Source organism: Erythrolamprus reginae, chromosome 4 (genome assembly GCF_031021105.1).
Source record: "Erythrolamprus reginae isolate rEryReg1 chromosome 4, rEryReg1.hap1, whole genome shotgun sequence".
Lineage (NCBI taxonomy): Eukaryota > Metazoa > Chordata > Lepidosauria > Squamata > Dipsadidae > Erythrolamprus > Erythrolamprus reginae.
This window is the reverse complement of record NC_091953.1, coordinates 85,303,371-85,318,305: the sequence shown is the minus strand read 5'-3', so window position 1 is coordinate 85,318,305 and position 14,935 is coordinate 85,303,371. Positions and strand designations below refer to the sequence as shown.

Below are 14,935 nucleotides of genomic sequence, written 5' to 3'. Positions count from 1 at the left end.
ACCCTAAAATAAGTGCTTGGCCTTATTGCCATGCACTCAAAAGCCCGATTGGGCTTATTATTTTGGGGGGAAACAGGATAATAGTGTTGTGTAAAAAATGGAGAACAGTTAATTTCAAGTAATATTGTTTGATTTCTTTTAGATAATTTTGCACAACAGTTACAAAATAATTATTTTACAGAGATAGTATTAGCCTTGACTCGGAAGCTAGTTATTTTCAGGTTGGTATTGGACAGGACAGTACCTATATTGAAAAAGGCAAAGAAATACTTCTATGATATTGCCATGAAAATGACATGGATATGTCCATGCAGTCTCCTGGAAATCAAGTTCTATTTGAAGGAAAATTTATTTTTATTAGAGGAAATAAAGTAATAATATACTTAATTTTAATTTTTATTATAAAAATAAGATAATTTGGAAAAACCATTAATGAAAGCAAGGATTAAATCAACCATCACCTCAGCCAACCCAGGTAATTTGAAGAAACAAAATAATATGTCTTAATCTATGCATGCATAATGAAAGACTGCATACTTTAACCATAATACTCACTTCCATGTGTGTTTTGATGTCTCAAAATATATGATACAACTGATATTTAAATGTGAAGGCTGATTGGTTGTTCTCTCTGAAAAAACTGTTTAAATATGAGCCAAAGAAAGAAAAAATCCTTGAACTATCAAGGCTTCTGAAGCAAACCATCCAACAGACTTATCAAAGGTAAGCTTATTCAATTTCTCAAGTTATTGTTCATTTTCATTATTTACAGAATAAAATTGGAGTCAAATCAAGACATATATACATAGACATATGCAACTGGCATATATATAAATGCAGTTTTTCTTCTGAAATGGCAAAAATGAATCACCTAGTACTATATTTAAACCTCAGTATTGCTTATTTTATGTTTAAAATAAATAATCTAATAAAAGCTTTGAGCTTCTGAAACAAGATACATTTCTGAATTTCAATAATACTTAAGTTTACATTGTTGGAGTTCTCAAAATTTGCTTTTGAATTATTGATCTTTTCTTATTCATCCTTAACATTTAATTAAACATTATTTTGTGTCACATATTTTCCTTATTCCTTTCAATGATCAAATAGAGTTTAGTTTACAGTAGCATTATCAACAAGTTATCTAATGTTAAATTTATACCTGTGTTTCCCTGAAAATAAGACCCTATCTTATATTTTTTGAACCCTGAAATAAACACTTGGCCTTACTGCCATGCATTCCAAAGCCCAATTGGACTTATTATCAGAGGATGTCTTATTTTAGGGGGGGGGGGGAACAGGAACAAAAAACAATTTATATTTTATGCTTTAAATTATAGAATCTGTATAAAGATATTCCACAGCCAAATTCAAAGGCAGGTGTCCCTTATTGGATGTCATGAAAATCTTCAGTTTATTCAACACAAGCACTTTAAAGTAACAATATGCCCTAAGCAATTTTAGTCAGAAATAGAAACAGAATTGAATTCAAGAAAAATCTTTTGAATTTTTAGGATGTGAAATATATTAGAAATAGTCTTTAGTATATAAAATGGCTTTGTCTTAAAACTAAGCAAGCATACTATGTATTCATGCCAAGATACAACTTCAGGAAACATCCACTATAATTGCCTTTTTCCATGAACCTAATAAATTAAGCACTTGAAGGTTTATTAATTTCAATAGAAATGAAGTATTTTTCCTGTGTTATAACTACAGCCACTGTTATTTTACAGAGATACAATATTCTCCTTTACCCTTAAAAGTTAATAATTTTAACAATACATTGAGGAAATATAAATATATATATATACATTGCGATCCTAAGACAAAAATATTTCTTTTAATGCTGTAGGATTTTCCATGAGAAAGATGGAGAGCTGGACTTTGATTATGTGCCTCTTAAGTACTGCATTTGCAATCCCAGTAAGTGTTAAATAGTGTCATCTCAGAGTATTAACGGTTCACAATTAACAGTTCATGATAAGTGAAAATGCATGAAATAACTACAATAAAAACTCAGGTTTAACATCTTTTACCAATTGGGAATAGAAAACATGATGTCCTTCACATTTTCTGAACATCCTAAATTTACAAATATCAATATTTTATATGGGCTTCTTTTTTAAGATGGCCAGAACTGCTTCATACAGGAGCTTCAGTACTGTAGCCTGCCATCTTTAGTCCCTAGATAATTTTAGCCTATTCTAAGCTAACAAAGATAGCATCTGGAAATCAGTGCTTCACTATTCACAGTGCCCCTCCCCCTAATTTATTAAGATTATTTTGAAATTTAGTTTTGTCTTCTAAGATGATGAGAGTTTGTTCACTTTCATGTATTTCATACAAATCATTCATCATATCACCCTTAAAGTCTACCCATTTGACCTATGGTGCACAAGTTGATATTTCTCTCCATCCAATGAAGAACTATTGATGGACACACTAAGTACAATTATATAGTTTCTTCAAACAAGCTATATATAGGTACTCCTTGACTACAACCACAATTAAGCCCAAAATTTCTTTTGCTAAGATAGTTGTTAAGTGAACAATATATTATGACCTTTCTTTACAGTTGAGTGAATAACTTCAGTTGTTAAATTAATAAATGGTTCTAAGTGAATTTGGCTTCCCCATTGACTTTACTTGTCAAAAGTCACAAATATGATTTAGTTGATAAGTGTCTGAATTTTGAACATGTGATCAGGGGGAATGCTGCAATGGTTATAAGTGTGAAACACGATCATAAGACACTTTTTCCAATGCTGTTATAATTTTACTAAGGACTACAGGTATGTACATGATACCTTTTTCAAATACTTTATGAAATACAGCATGAATGGTATTTCCTCAATTTACTAAAATACTTGCTTGGTATTCTCTTAATCTACTATAAATGTTACACAGTCAAAAAGAGAGTAAGATTTGTCTCAAAAACCTTCTCTCGATTAATCCTTTCATCGTTGAAACTTGTCATTTTCAAGGGAATTACAAATCTACCATTCTGTTGATAACTACCGTATATACTCGAGTATAAGCCGACCCGAGTATAAGCCGAGGCACCAGTTTTTGCCACAAAAACCTGGGAAAACTTATTGACCCGAGTATAAGCCGAGGTTAGAAAATGCAGTGGCTACTGATAACTTATAAAAATGGAAACCAATAAAATTACATTAATTGAGACATCAGTAGATTAAATGTTTTAGAATATTTATTTTAAAGAAAACCAAAATTAGCTCTGTAAATTTAAAAGAGGGTAAACGAAAGCAATCTGGTAATAACAATAAATTAAAAAGTAAAAAAAGTAGCTCAATTAGCAACCAAGCTAAACCTATTTCTAAACCTAACCCAGGGGACTTTAAACTCGACAGTTTTAAGACTAGTGGACTTCAACTCCCAGAATTCCTGCACCAGCCATGCTACCTCAGGAGTGGGAGTTGAAGTCCACAAGCCTTAATCTTTCCAGGTTTGAAGACTTGCATTTCTAACCCTAACCCAGGGGTCTTTAAACTTGACAGTTTTAAGACTAGTGGACTTCAACTCCCAGAATTCCTGCACCAGCCATGCTACTTCAGGAGTAGGAGTTGAAGTCCACAAGCCCTAATCTTTCCAGGTTTGAAGACTTGCATTTCTAACCCTAACCCAGGGCTCTTTAAACTTGACAGTTTTAAGACTAGTGGACTTCAACTCCCAGAATTCCTGCACCAGCCATGCTACTTCAGGAGTAGGAGTTGAAGTCCACAAGCCTTAATCTTTCCAGGTTTGAAGACTCTTGCATTTTTAACCCTAACCCATGGGTCTTTAAACTTGACAGTTTTAAGACTAGTGGACTTCAATTCCCAGAATTCCTGCACCAGTCATGCTACTTCAGGAGTAGGAGTTGAAGTCCACAAGCCCTAATTTTTCCAGGTTTGAAGACTCTTGCATTTCTAACCCTAACCCAGGGCTCTTTAAACTTGAGTTTTTAGAAGCCTTGGAGAGAGTTCATGCTGTGTCCCCCCCCCCCCTCTTTATCTTGCTGGCTGGCTCGTTGGCTTGATCTCCCACCCCTAATCCTCCCTCCTCCTCCTCTCCCTTTATTGCCCCATGTGTTGTGCAGGGAAGCAGATTTGCTAAAGAGATCCACTTGGGACAGCAGCAGGGAAATGAGGAGGTGGAGAGCCAGAATAGCCCACAGCCGCGGGGGAGGAGGCGGAAAGGAAAGAGCTGCCCTCCTCCTCCTCCTTCCCCTGCTGCCGTACCAAGTGGATCTCTTTAACAAATCTGCTTCTCTCTCCGGCTGGAGGCTTCTAAAGCCTGGAGAGAGTTCATGCTGTCCCCGTCCTCCCCGTTTAGCTTGCTGGCGGGGCGCCCTCTTGTGGTGATTTGGCGCCCTCTTGTGGTGACTCGAGTATAAGCCGAGGTCAGGTTTTTCAGCCCATTTTGGGGGCTGAAAAACTCGGCTTATACTCGAGTATATACGGTATACTGAACCAAAATGGAAACTCCACCTTTAATGCTACAAATATTCATCCCTTGCAATTACTTCACACTTTATCTGTTCCATAGGATTTGTTAGATAAATACATAAAGGCTCAGCCATATCAACAGCAAATTATTTCATTACCCTGGAAAGTAATTCATCTGGTTTAAACTTGCCCAAAGTAAACAGACATTATTTAATTATGTTTCTATTAATTTCAAGATTTTATTTTGCCGCTTCATCTTGTTTTTCACAGTTTCTTGGTGGAATATATCCCTTCCATATCAGCCTCATTGCCTAAACTGTCTAAATCCAAAAGCGATGCTTTACAAATAAGTTTTTCAAAGAGCTCTCTTTATCAAGATTTAGTGAAATGAATTATTCCCATTTGGGACCAATACATCCCAGTGTACATAAGAGTACACTTTTCTGACCTTTTTTCTAATAATTTTCCTATCATCTGGCTAATAGACTGCGCTTTATTTTTATAAAGATGATTTAACATGGTTATTTACCAAACATAAAAAAACTAAGTCAAAATATGTGTTGAATATTTAATTTTTTAAATAATTAAAAAACTGTTTTGGGCATGCTTTTTTCAACATTTGGGTTTCAGTTTTCTTGATGCTACCGCTAAAGTTCCAGTTATATGTATGGTAACTTCTTTTTCTTATAATATAATATACAGTGATCCCCCGGGTATTGCGATCCCGATCATTGCGAAACGGCTATATGGCGATTTTTAAACCCGGAAGTACAAACACCATCTGCGCATGCGCGCCCTTTTTTCTATGGGCACGCATGCGTAGATGGCGCCGGGCAGATCAGCTGCTGGGCGGCTTCCCTGGGTCTCCTCTTGCTGGTGGGAGGGCGAGAAGCCCCCCCCAGCACCCGCTCGCCCGCCGTTCGCCCGGCTCGCCCGCCGCTCGCCGCTCGCCCGCCCTTCGCCCGGCCACCCGCCGTTCGCTCGCTGCTCGCCTGCCCTTCGCCGCTCGCCCGCCCTTCGCCCGGCCACCCGCCGTTCGTTCGCTGCTCGCCCACCGTTCGCCGCTCGCCCGCCCTTCGCCCGGCCACCCGCCGTTCGCTCGTTGCTCGCCCGCCGTTCGCCGCTCACCCGCCCTTCGCCCGGCCACCCGCCGTTCGCTCACTGCTCGCCCGGCCACCCAGGTTCGTTTGGCTTCGGGACATGCCGGCGGCGACGTTTTAAAACAGCCACGCGGCTTCCCAACTGAGTCCCGAAGCCAAACGCGGAAGTTCGCCTTTGACTTCGGGACTCAGTTGGGAAGCCGCGCGGCTGTTTTAAAACGTCGCCGCCGGCATGTCCCGAAGCCAAACGAACCCGGGTGGCCAGGCGAGCAGCGAGCGAACGGCGGGTGGCCGGGCGAAGGGCGGGCGCGCGGGCAGGCAGGCGGCAGACAAGCGGCGGGCGCGGCAGCAGCGAGGAGTTTGTGTGGGCAGCGGGGAAACCCCAATCTTCGGCTCCTCGCTGCTGCGGCGGAAGTAAAAACACCATCTGCGCATGCGCAGATGGCGTTTTTACTTCCGCAGCGCTACTTCGCTAAAACCCGATCATTGCTAGGGGTCCTGGAACGGAACCCACGCAATGATCGGGGGATCACTGTATATCTTTTTCTTTTCAGATATAATTTTGTTCTCCTTCTTTCTGCCATCTTATACTGTCCATGTTTCAAAAAATTATTATTAATTTTGCTAGAATCATAACTCCTTTGAATTATTTTTCCTTATGAGTTTGCACCTCCAACTCCAAAGTTCAATTTAAATGTATTTTATTTATGTTTGCAATACTATAACTGAACATTATTTTTCTTTTTCAATATATAATTTCAGATAATAACTTCACCTTTCTTGGTTGTCTAGTTTATATATATGTACTGTACATATATATATATTTAAAGCAATACAGGATTTGGCTTATCACTTCATAAAATGAAAAATGCAGCTATCTCAATGTATTCAGCCTACTTACTGTTGAATATCTTAAAAATTTGAATAGGTTCTCTATTAATGTAAATGTCTCATTTTTTTCCAGCTACCACAACATCCTGGTTATATCAATTTCAGTTACGAGGTAAATTTTTTAAATTTTGTGTTTCGCTTGTATTCATACCTGTACAGTAAAGGATAAGAGACCACACGATTACTTAAAGCTAAGTCTAATGTTTGTCTTCAAGTGACTTGATAACTTTTAGCAAGGAAGAGTACAGTGAATTTGTGCAATCTTACCCTCAGCAGAAATGATCAAGTACAAGATATGCTGAAAACTTTACTGTTTATGCTGGGAAACAAGGACAGTTTTATGAAGCATATTCTAAACACTCTATGTTCAAAGTATCCTAAGAATTAAAACAGTCTTTTAGAGCATTCCATGCTCCTGAAATAAAACACAGCATTTTAATAGTTTTGTCTCAAGTTTCAAATAAAATCTTGGAGCACTTAAATCCAAATAATTTAATTTACATATGTACTATGGCTGCACTAATCTACTTTTTTAAAGTGTTTGAAGCCAAGGGGATTCAGAGACGGCACATTTGGAGATGCTGTTTCTGAAGTTAGTTGAAGAGATTGGGAACGTAGATTTTAAGATATAGAGAACAGGGCAAGGTTTTTATGGGTCAGGTCAGTCATAGGCTCTTCCCCCTATGTGTGTGTGTGGGAACACCGTCCAGCCAGTGGAAATGGCCGGGAATGGCATGACCGAGAGATTTTGGCCCAGGAATGGCATGGCGAACAGATTCCTGATTAAAATTGCCTCTCTTTTTTTTGCTTCTACGCATGCGCAGAAGCAAAAATCCTGGCAAAAATAGCTGAAATATCACAAAATGTGGCTTGCTGAACACATATCGGTAGTGCGCCTGCCCACGCCAGCTGCCAAGGACTGTCTGGTTAGCACAGTAAGTGGCTGCCCAATTCTGGGTTAGGTGATAGGTAGCAACTAATTATTTCCCTTCTTTTTTGGATGGGGACAGGGTTAGGATTAAAAAAACAAAATAGTTTGAATTTCCCATTGTTCCCATTTGCACAATACCCCAAAATGTTCCTAATTACTTCCAGTAGAATATGAATTTGAAGTCATTTTGAGTTTTATTCACTCAGCATTGTACTCCAAACCTTCTGAAAAATATTCCATCTTGTTTTATCTGAATTTAATTGGTATACACCTATCAAAGAGCAAGATCAAAGGAAGATTTTCAGATATCAATATTTCAGTAAGGTGATTGTTATGTTAGTTTTAGAGGTAAGGTAAGAAATTTGGAAACTAAGAAAATTTCCAATCTTCATTTGTCCGTGAGTTCATTAAGGTGGAGTATCTAATAACATTCTGAATAATCCTCCAACGCCCTAAGATTTTAACCACCTGGATTAAATGCTGTTTATGAATAACCTACTAGTGCATTCCCCTCCTATCTCTTAGTTGTTTATATCTAACATTCTTTCCATTACCACCATTTCCACAATCTCTCACTTTATCCATAGGCTATTGTAACTGGAAATAAAATGTGATAAATAGACTTTGTTCAAGCAATGCAATGGTGGCTTTTCAGACATTTTATATACTGTAAAAGGAAAATAATTAACCAATGCTTAGGCATGTACAATGTAGGCTTTTAATTAAAAGCACTCCACTACCTATTTGAAAATTAACTATCTAAATTAAATATAATTTACTAGTAGATATAAAATATTGGCAATATGCTGTATGCTGTAGCATGTAATATTATTAAAGACATAAAAAGGTAGCATGGAATATTTCTAAGTAATACTTGGGTGCATTAAGAATGCATCTTAATAAAAACTTGTTACTCCAAAAGCAATTGCACATTTTATACAGTCTGACTTCACACACCACATTAAGCCAAAATCATAAAATACTACTGTAAATTATTTACACATTATATTTATATCTAGCCTTACTTCTTGATGGTGCATACAGCATTCCTTTCTCCAATATTTTCCTATTGTAACAACTCATAATGAGAACAAGTAGTGGTCAACCAGTGAGTTTCCATAGCAAAATAATGCCTTGAACCTAGATTCTTCATCCTTATCCAAAACCTTACTACTAAATGACACTGATTGAGTGTGATGTATGAAAGCCAGGCTTAAATTATGCTTGTTTTTGTATCTTCTAAGGTAATGACACCTTTGAAATGGTATCAGAACATAATTGGACATCAGGTATGTCAGATAATCTTGCCTCTTATGAGAAATTGTTGATAAATTTGTAACAGTGACAATAATAGAGTCAGAGATGGGATATACAGTTGATCTCAGATATGCGTAATTCCACACCGTTCTGTTTGTTTAATATGTCCTAAAATTAAATTGATTCCTGAGCAATTAATTCCAAATATTTATATATTTTTGATTCATTGCGTTTGAAAAAGATTTCTTATAATCTCTATCATAAAAGTCTAAAACAATTTATTTAAATTACTGAAAACAAAATTATTTTGATATGCCAGAAATATAACTGTAAAATAGTGTGGCAACTGTTTCCCTGCAGATTAGGAAAGTACTGAAAAAATTTATATTGTGCTATTATAAGCCTACTTCACCCTTTTCTCCTGGATAAAAATTTTGGCTTGTGCCTTCAACACAGTACAAAATAGGTGGCCCAACTGATTCTACTCAGATTAGTTTTGGGCACTCAAAGTTTCTTATGCATAATTAGAGCTCCGATCAAAAATGTAAAGACTTCAATCTGGAGTTGATTTTCTCATGTTTCCAATCCACATATGCGTATTCTTAGTACAATCAACCTAATGGTCATAATCCAGAAATAGAAATTATAGGTAGTCTTCAATGTACCACACTCAATTTGGACCACAATGGAGTCAAAAATTTATGTTAATTAAGTTTTGCCCCATTTTATGATTTTTCTTTCCTCATTTGTTAAGAGAATCACTGTGGTTGTTCAATAAGTAACACGGATGTTAAGGGAATCTGGCTTCCCTGTTGACTTTTTTTTGTCAGATGGTTGCAAAAGACAATCACATGACCCTGGGACACTGCTCACAAAAATGTGAGTCAGTTGTCAAGCATCTGAATGTAAACCACATGACCAAGAGGACGCTACAACAGTCACAAGTTTGAAAAACGATCATGTCACTTTTTTCAGTGGCGTTTTAACTGTTGTAAGGACTACCTGTAGTGAAGCAATATATAACAGGGATGCTGTAGGGCAGTGTTTACCAACCTTTTTTGAGCCGTGGCACATTATTCATATTTTCAAAATCCTGGGGAACATTGAAGGGGGGAGGCGGCTAAAGAAAAGTTTGGACAAAAAAAATCTCTCTCTTCCTCCCTTTCGCTCTATTTCTCCCTCCCTCATTCTCTTCCTTCCCTTCTTTCTCTCTCTCCATCCCTCTTTCTTTCTTTCTTCCTCTCTTTTTTGCTCTCTCTCTCCCTCCTTCCCTCCCTCTATGTCTTTCTCTCTCCCTTGCTCTCTCTCTCTCTGTCTCTCTTGCTATCTCTCTCTTGCTTTTTTCTCTCTCTCGCACTCTCTTCCTTCCTCACTCATCTTTCTTTCTCTTTCTTTCTCTCTTGCTTTCTTCCTCTCTCTCACTCTCTTCCTTCCTCTCTCATCTCTCTTTCTTTCTCTGTCTTTATCTCTCCCCCTCGTTCTCTATCTCTCCCCCCCTTGCTCCTCTCTCCTTTTCCCACTTTCCCTCTCTTGTTTTCTTTCTCTCTCTCTTGCTTTCTCTCTTGTTTTCTTTCTCTCGTTCTCTCTCTTGCTATCTCTTTCTCTACCCCCTTTCTCTCTCTCACTTTCTCTTGTTTTCTCTCTCACACTTTCTCTCTCTCATTCTCTCTCTCTTGCTATCTCTTTCTCTACCCCCTCTTTGTCTCTCTCTCTCTTTCCCACTTTCTATCTTGCTCTGTCGCTCTCACTCTCTCGTTCTCAGGAGGCTAGCAAAAGTGATTTTTCCAAGGGTGCACCCGAAGCCGCGGCCACCGGCCCCCGCGCCTCTAGCCCCCTCGCGCCCCTGACTACTCGCCGCTGCCTTCGCCGAAAGCGCTTTTGTCCCGGGCTCTCAGCGAGGGGGCTGCAGGAGAGGCGGCGAAGGCGATCTCTCTCGTTCTCCGGAGGCTGGCGAAAGTGATTTTCAATGTTGGGCGCGCGGGCCGGCGCGCTCTCTCTCCCCATCCCCCTGCCGGCTTACTTTGAATGTGGCAGGGGGAAGGGGAGACTGCACGCCAGCCTGCGCGCCCGACATTGAAAATCACTTTCGCCAGCCTCCGGAGAACGAGAGAGATCGCCTTCACCGCCTCTCCTGCAGCCCCCTCGCTGAGAGCCTGGGACAAAAGCGCTTTCAGCGAAGGCTGCGGAGAGTAGCCAAAGGCTCGAGGGGGCTAGAGGCGCGGAGGGGCGGCCGCGGCTTCGGGTGCGCCCTTGGAAAAGGGTGCGCGGGGGGCGTTTTGGGGTGCGCTGGCATTTTGGGGTGCGCTGGCGCAGGCGTGCGCAGTCCGGCACCCTCCTGCTCCCACCGCCAGTGCCCTCCCTCCTGGCCCCAAAGGACATTGGTTGCCGCCCCCGCCAGGGAAGTTCCAACTGGGCAGGGGGCTGCTGGTGCCTCCACCCTGGAGCTCTTGCCACCGCCATCCCCCGGCTACTACCTGGTGCCGCTGCTGATGGCGCCCTCCTCCTCTTGCTGCCGGTGCGAAGAATGAAGCTCTCCTTTTTCCCCGCCTTCCTTCTTTGGGGCCCAGCAGGAGAGCAACAGCGGCATCGGGCAGTAGCCGGGGGGCAGCTGCGAGTGGGAGCTCCAGGTCCGAGGCACCAGCACCGTCAGCCCCCCGCCCAGCTGGAACTTCCCTAGGAGTTTCGCGGCACACCTGACCATATCTCGCGGCACACTAGTGTGCCGCGGCACACTGTTTGGGAAACACTGCTGTAGGGGAAGTTAGTAGGTATAGTTAAATTACATGTAATCAACTCATATTGTATAATAATAGCAGTTGCAGTCACTATACTTCAAATAGCTGAATAAATCACCAACTTTCTTAATGCTGCAAGAATACAATTTATAGAAATATTTGTATAATAATAGTATACAAATATTTAAATAGTATAATACTGTACTATTTCACAAAATAGTATTTTGTGAAAAATATGAAGCTGTATGATTCGTAGTAATTGGCATTCTATGCACATGAATAATCTTTTTTTTTTTGTCTCATTACAGTATCCACGTTATGGCTATGAGCCCATGGGAGGGTGGATGCACCATAATGGAGGAACAATGATGCACCCAACTCACTTTCATGGAATCCATGCAATACACCCAGCTCTCCATCAAATGCAGCCTCCTCAGAACCCACATTTGCAGCAACCAGGCCTTAATCCATTTGTTCCATTAAATGGGCATAATGCATTAATCCCACACTATCAGCCTATCCAGCATCCACTTCAACCACAAGCAGGCGAGCATCCAATGCAACCCCAACCACCAGTAAATCCAAATCAATCAATGAACCCTCAGCAACCAGGGAATGCCAATCAGCCCATGTACCCACTACCTCCCCTTATCCCAGATACACCTCTTGAATCATGGCCAGCTCATAACACCAAGAAAGAAGAAGTAGTAAGTACTTTTTACTATAATATTACAATTTCCAGAAGAGTAACTATGCTAGTCTATTTCTCCCTATTAGAGACTAACATTTTTAAGGATCATGGCAGCATCAAGATGTTTGTTATACATCTGAAAATAAATTATATGTTAAATTTTATATGTACACACACACAATCTGCTTTACTTCTTAGTCAATGCACAACAACACAATATATATACAGTGTTACCTACAAACGCCTCTAATTAAGAACTTCTCTAGATAAGAATAGGGTGTTCAAGATTTTTTTGCCTCTTCTCAAGAACCATTTTCCACTTACAAACCCAAGCCTCTGAAACTGTAACCAGAAAAGGCAGGGAGAAGCTTTTGTGGGGCCTCTCTAGGAATCTTCTGGGAGGAAACAGGGCCGGAAAAGATGGGGAGAAGCCTCCATGGGGCCTCTCTAGGAATCTCCTAGGAGGAAACAGGGCCTCCACCCTCCCTGTTGTTTCCCCTATCGCATGCATTATTTGCTTTTACATTGATTCCTATGGGAAAAATTGCTTCTTCTTACAAATTTTTCTACTTAAGAAACTAGTCACAGAATGAATTATGTTGGTAACTAGAGATACCACTAGTTATAGTATAGTGTAGTGATTTTATGCAATACAGGTACTCCTTTATTTACAATCATAATTGAGCCCAGAGTTACAGTTGTAAATGAGTTCCACTTAACGACTGCAGTCGTTAAGTGGAACTCATCAGATTTTACAATTTTTTTAATGGTGGTAAGTAAGCAAAGTACTCTAGTAGTTAAATGAACTCATTTTCTTCAATGGGTGTTTTTTGTTTTTGTTTTTGCTGGAAACTGAAAGTAAAAGCCACTAATCAGCAAAAAAGCTGAAAATTATGGTTGCAGGAGTACAGCACCCTGCAAAAAGCTGTAAATGTGAGCTACTTGTCAAATGCACAAAACACAATCATATGAGTGGTCAAGGTAGTGCTGGTATTGCAAACACCAGAGCTTTGGAACTGGGTCGTATGTAGCTCTGGGGAGATCGATCAGAATTTTGAATGGTCCCTAAGAGACCAGGCATTAAGTGAAGACTACCTGTAGTTAGCACTCTTTTCTAGTTGAGCAAAAACAACAACACAACAACAACAAAAATCCCTACACCTTATGTACTTATATTACATTCAGCATTTCAATTTATCAACTCAACTGATTTCCAAGCATTATTATTGCTTGAATTGATACCAAGTTCAATGAAAAGAAATGCCATAAAATAGTTCCACACATCCTGTCCTGCTGAGGACTGAGGAAAAAAGCGGGAAGATTGACAGAACTGGAGCTTTTATAACATGGGCTCAGTCCTGATTGGCTGACGGACGGAGGTCAACCCACTGACTGTGGACTCTCCTATAGGATGGAGAATAACTTCCATGACACAACTCTATCTTTGAAATTGTATAAAACTGTATGTTTCCAAGGCTTTGTTGCTTTATAAACAGTACGACCAGAGACCTTATAACTCATGTCACTTTGAACATAGCTTATGACTTTTATTTTTAAAGAGAGAACTGGCAATCCCAATTATCATAGTGGGCTTTCTCATAACTGAGAATCAGATTTTAATTTTATCGTCTCTGTCACTTTTTCTAGGATTAAAGAATGAAGATACCATGATTAAAGAAGTGAAGATTAGTGCAAGCAAAGCAATACTTTAGATAATGTTACATGTTCTCAAGATTCCAGAGGTTTTATGCAGTCAGTAATAAAAGTTTCCATTAATCCAAATTTATAGAATTATAGATAGAAGCAGATAAAACAAGAAAACAAAAATTTTCTCAGTAATTGTGGAGATATGATTTTTGAAGTATAACCAATAAAGTACTTTAGCATCCTTATATTACAAGATTGTCTCTTCTGTCAAAGGGGAAAACAATGCGGTTGTTTATATGACTTATAAAAAAACTGAAAAATTAAATACTCATTATTCTTAATAAATTACACATAAAACACATTAAGAAGCAATGATTCAGTAATATAAAGAATAATATTGTTTAATATCAGACATAAAGCTAATGTCTCATTTCAAGTCCAAAAAATTATAATTGGGATTTATTGCCTAAAAGATTATAAAAATATAGTTTGCATGTGTGAAAAGATAGAAAGATGAAATGAAAATCAAAGACAAAACAAGATTATTTTGAAAACCGTTAGATCAACATTGTCTTATTAAACCACAAAATGCCAAGGTAAACTCTCTTGCAGAACTACAACATCTGCATGTATTACCTTTATATTGATATTATATTTCAACAAATGTGTGTTATCTGTCTGTCTGTCTGTCTGTCTATCTAATCTATCTATGGTATATCACAGGAGTACACCCCCTCACATTTGGTAAATATTTAAATATAGCTTTTGATGTGACAACACTGAAGAAAAAACACTTGGCTACAATGTAACATAGTGAGCATACAGCTTGTATAACAGTGTAAATGTGCTGTTCCCTCAAAATAATGCAATACACAGTCATTAATGTCTAAACTGTTGGCAACAAAAGTTAGTACATCCCTAAGTTATTATGTCAAAATGGGCACAAATAGCCATTTTTCCTATCCTGGAGTTATGTGACTTGTTATTCTCTTATATTTTATTTTTATTTATTCATTTGTCCAATACACAATACATATGGAAGAGAATAGACATGAAGTAATATATATATAAAGATAATATGTAAAAATAGAGAAGATATATGAATGGAAGAAAATATATATGATATATGAGATAAAGGAAAGACAATTGGACAGGGGATGAAAGGCACACTAGTGCACTTATGTACGCCCCTTACTGACCTCTTAGGAACCTGGAGAGGTCAATCGTGGATA

The 14,935-nt window shown here is 39.0% G+C and overlaps 2 protein-coding genes across 6 annotated transcripts in view; one reads left to right on the top strand and one right to left on the bottom strand.

The window, feature by feature from the left end:
• The window catches only part of ARHGAP6 (Rho GTPase activating protein 6), a 372,896-nt gene that overhangs the window by 126,202 nt on the left and 231,759 nt on the right, over positions 1 to 14,935 (bottom strand). The window lies entirely within an intron of this gene.
• AMELX (amelogenin X-linked) lies at positions 718 to 13,724 on the top strand. Its single transcript, XM_070751812.1, has 6 exons — positions 718 to 723; positions 1,856 to 1,926; positions 6,516 to 6,554; positions 8,618 to 8,662; positions 11,674 to 12,072; positions 13,704 to 13,724. Exons 2-6 carry the CDS (start codon positions 1,864 to 1,866, stop codon positions 13,707 to 13,709), a joined length of 552 nt encoding a protein of 183 aa, XP_070607913.1. The 5' UTR covers positions 718 to 723; positions 1,856 to 1,863; the 3' UTR covers positions 13,710 to 13,724.

Bases quoted from the DNA above. Each gene is read 5' to 3' on its own strand.
- AMELX (XM_070751812.1), top strand. From the start codon at position 1,864: ATGAGAAAGATGGAGAGCTGGACTTTGATTATGTGCCTCTTAAGTACT. The intron at 6,555-8,617 runs GTAAATTTTTTA...GTATCTTCTAAG, and splicing joins ATATCAATTTCAGTTACGAG to GTAATGACACCTTTGAAATG. The intron at 8,663-11,673 runs GTATGTCAGATA...GTCTCATTACAG, and splicing joins AGAACATAATTGGACATCAG to TATCCACGTTATGGCTATGA.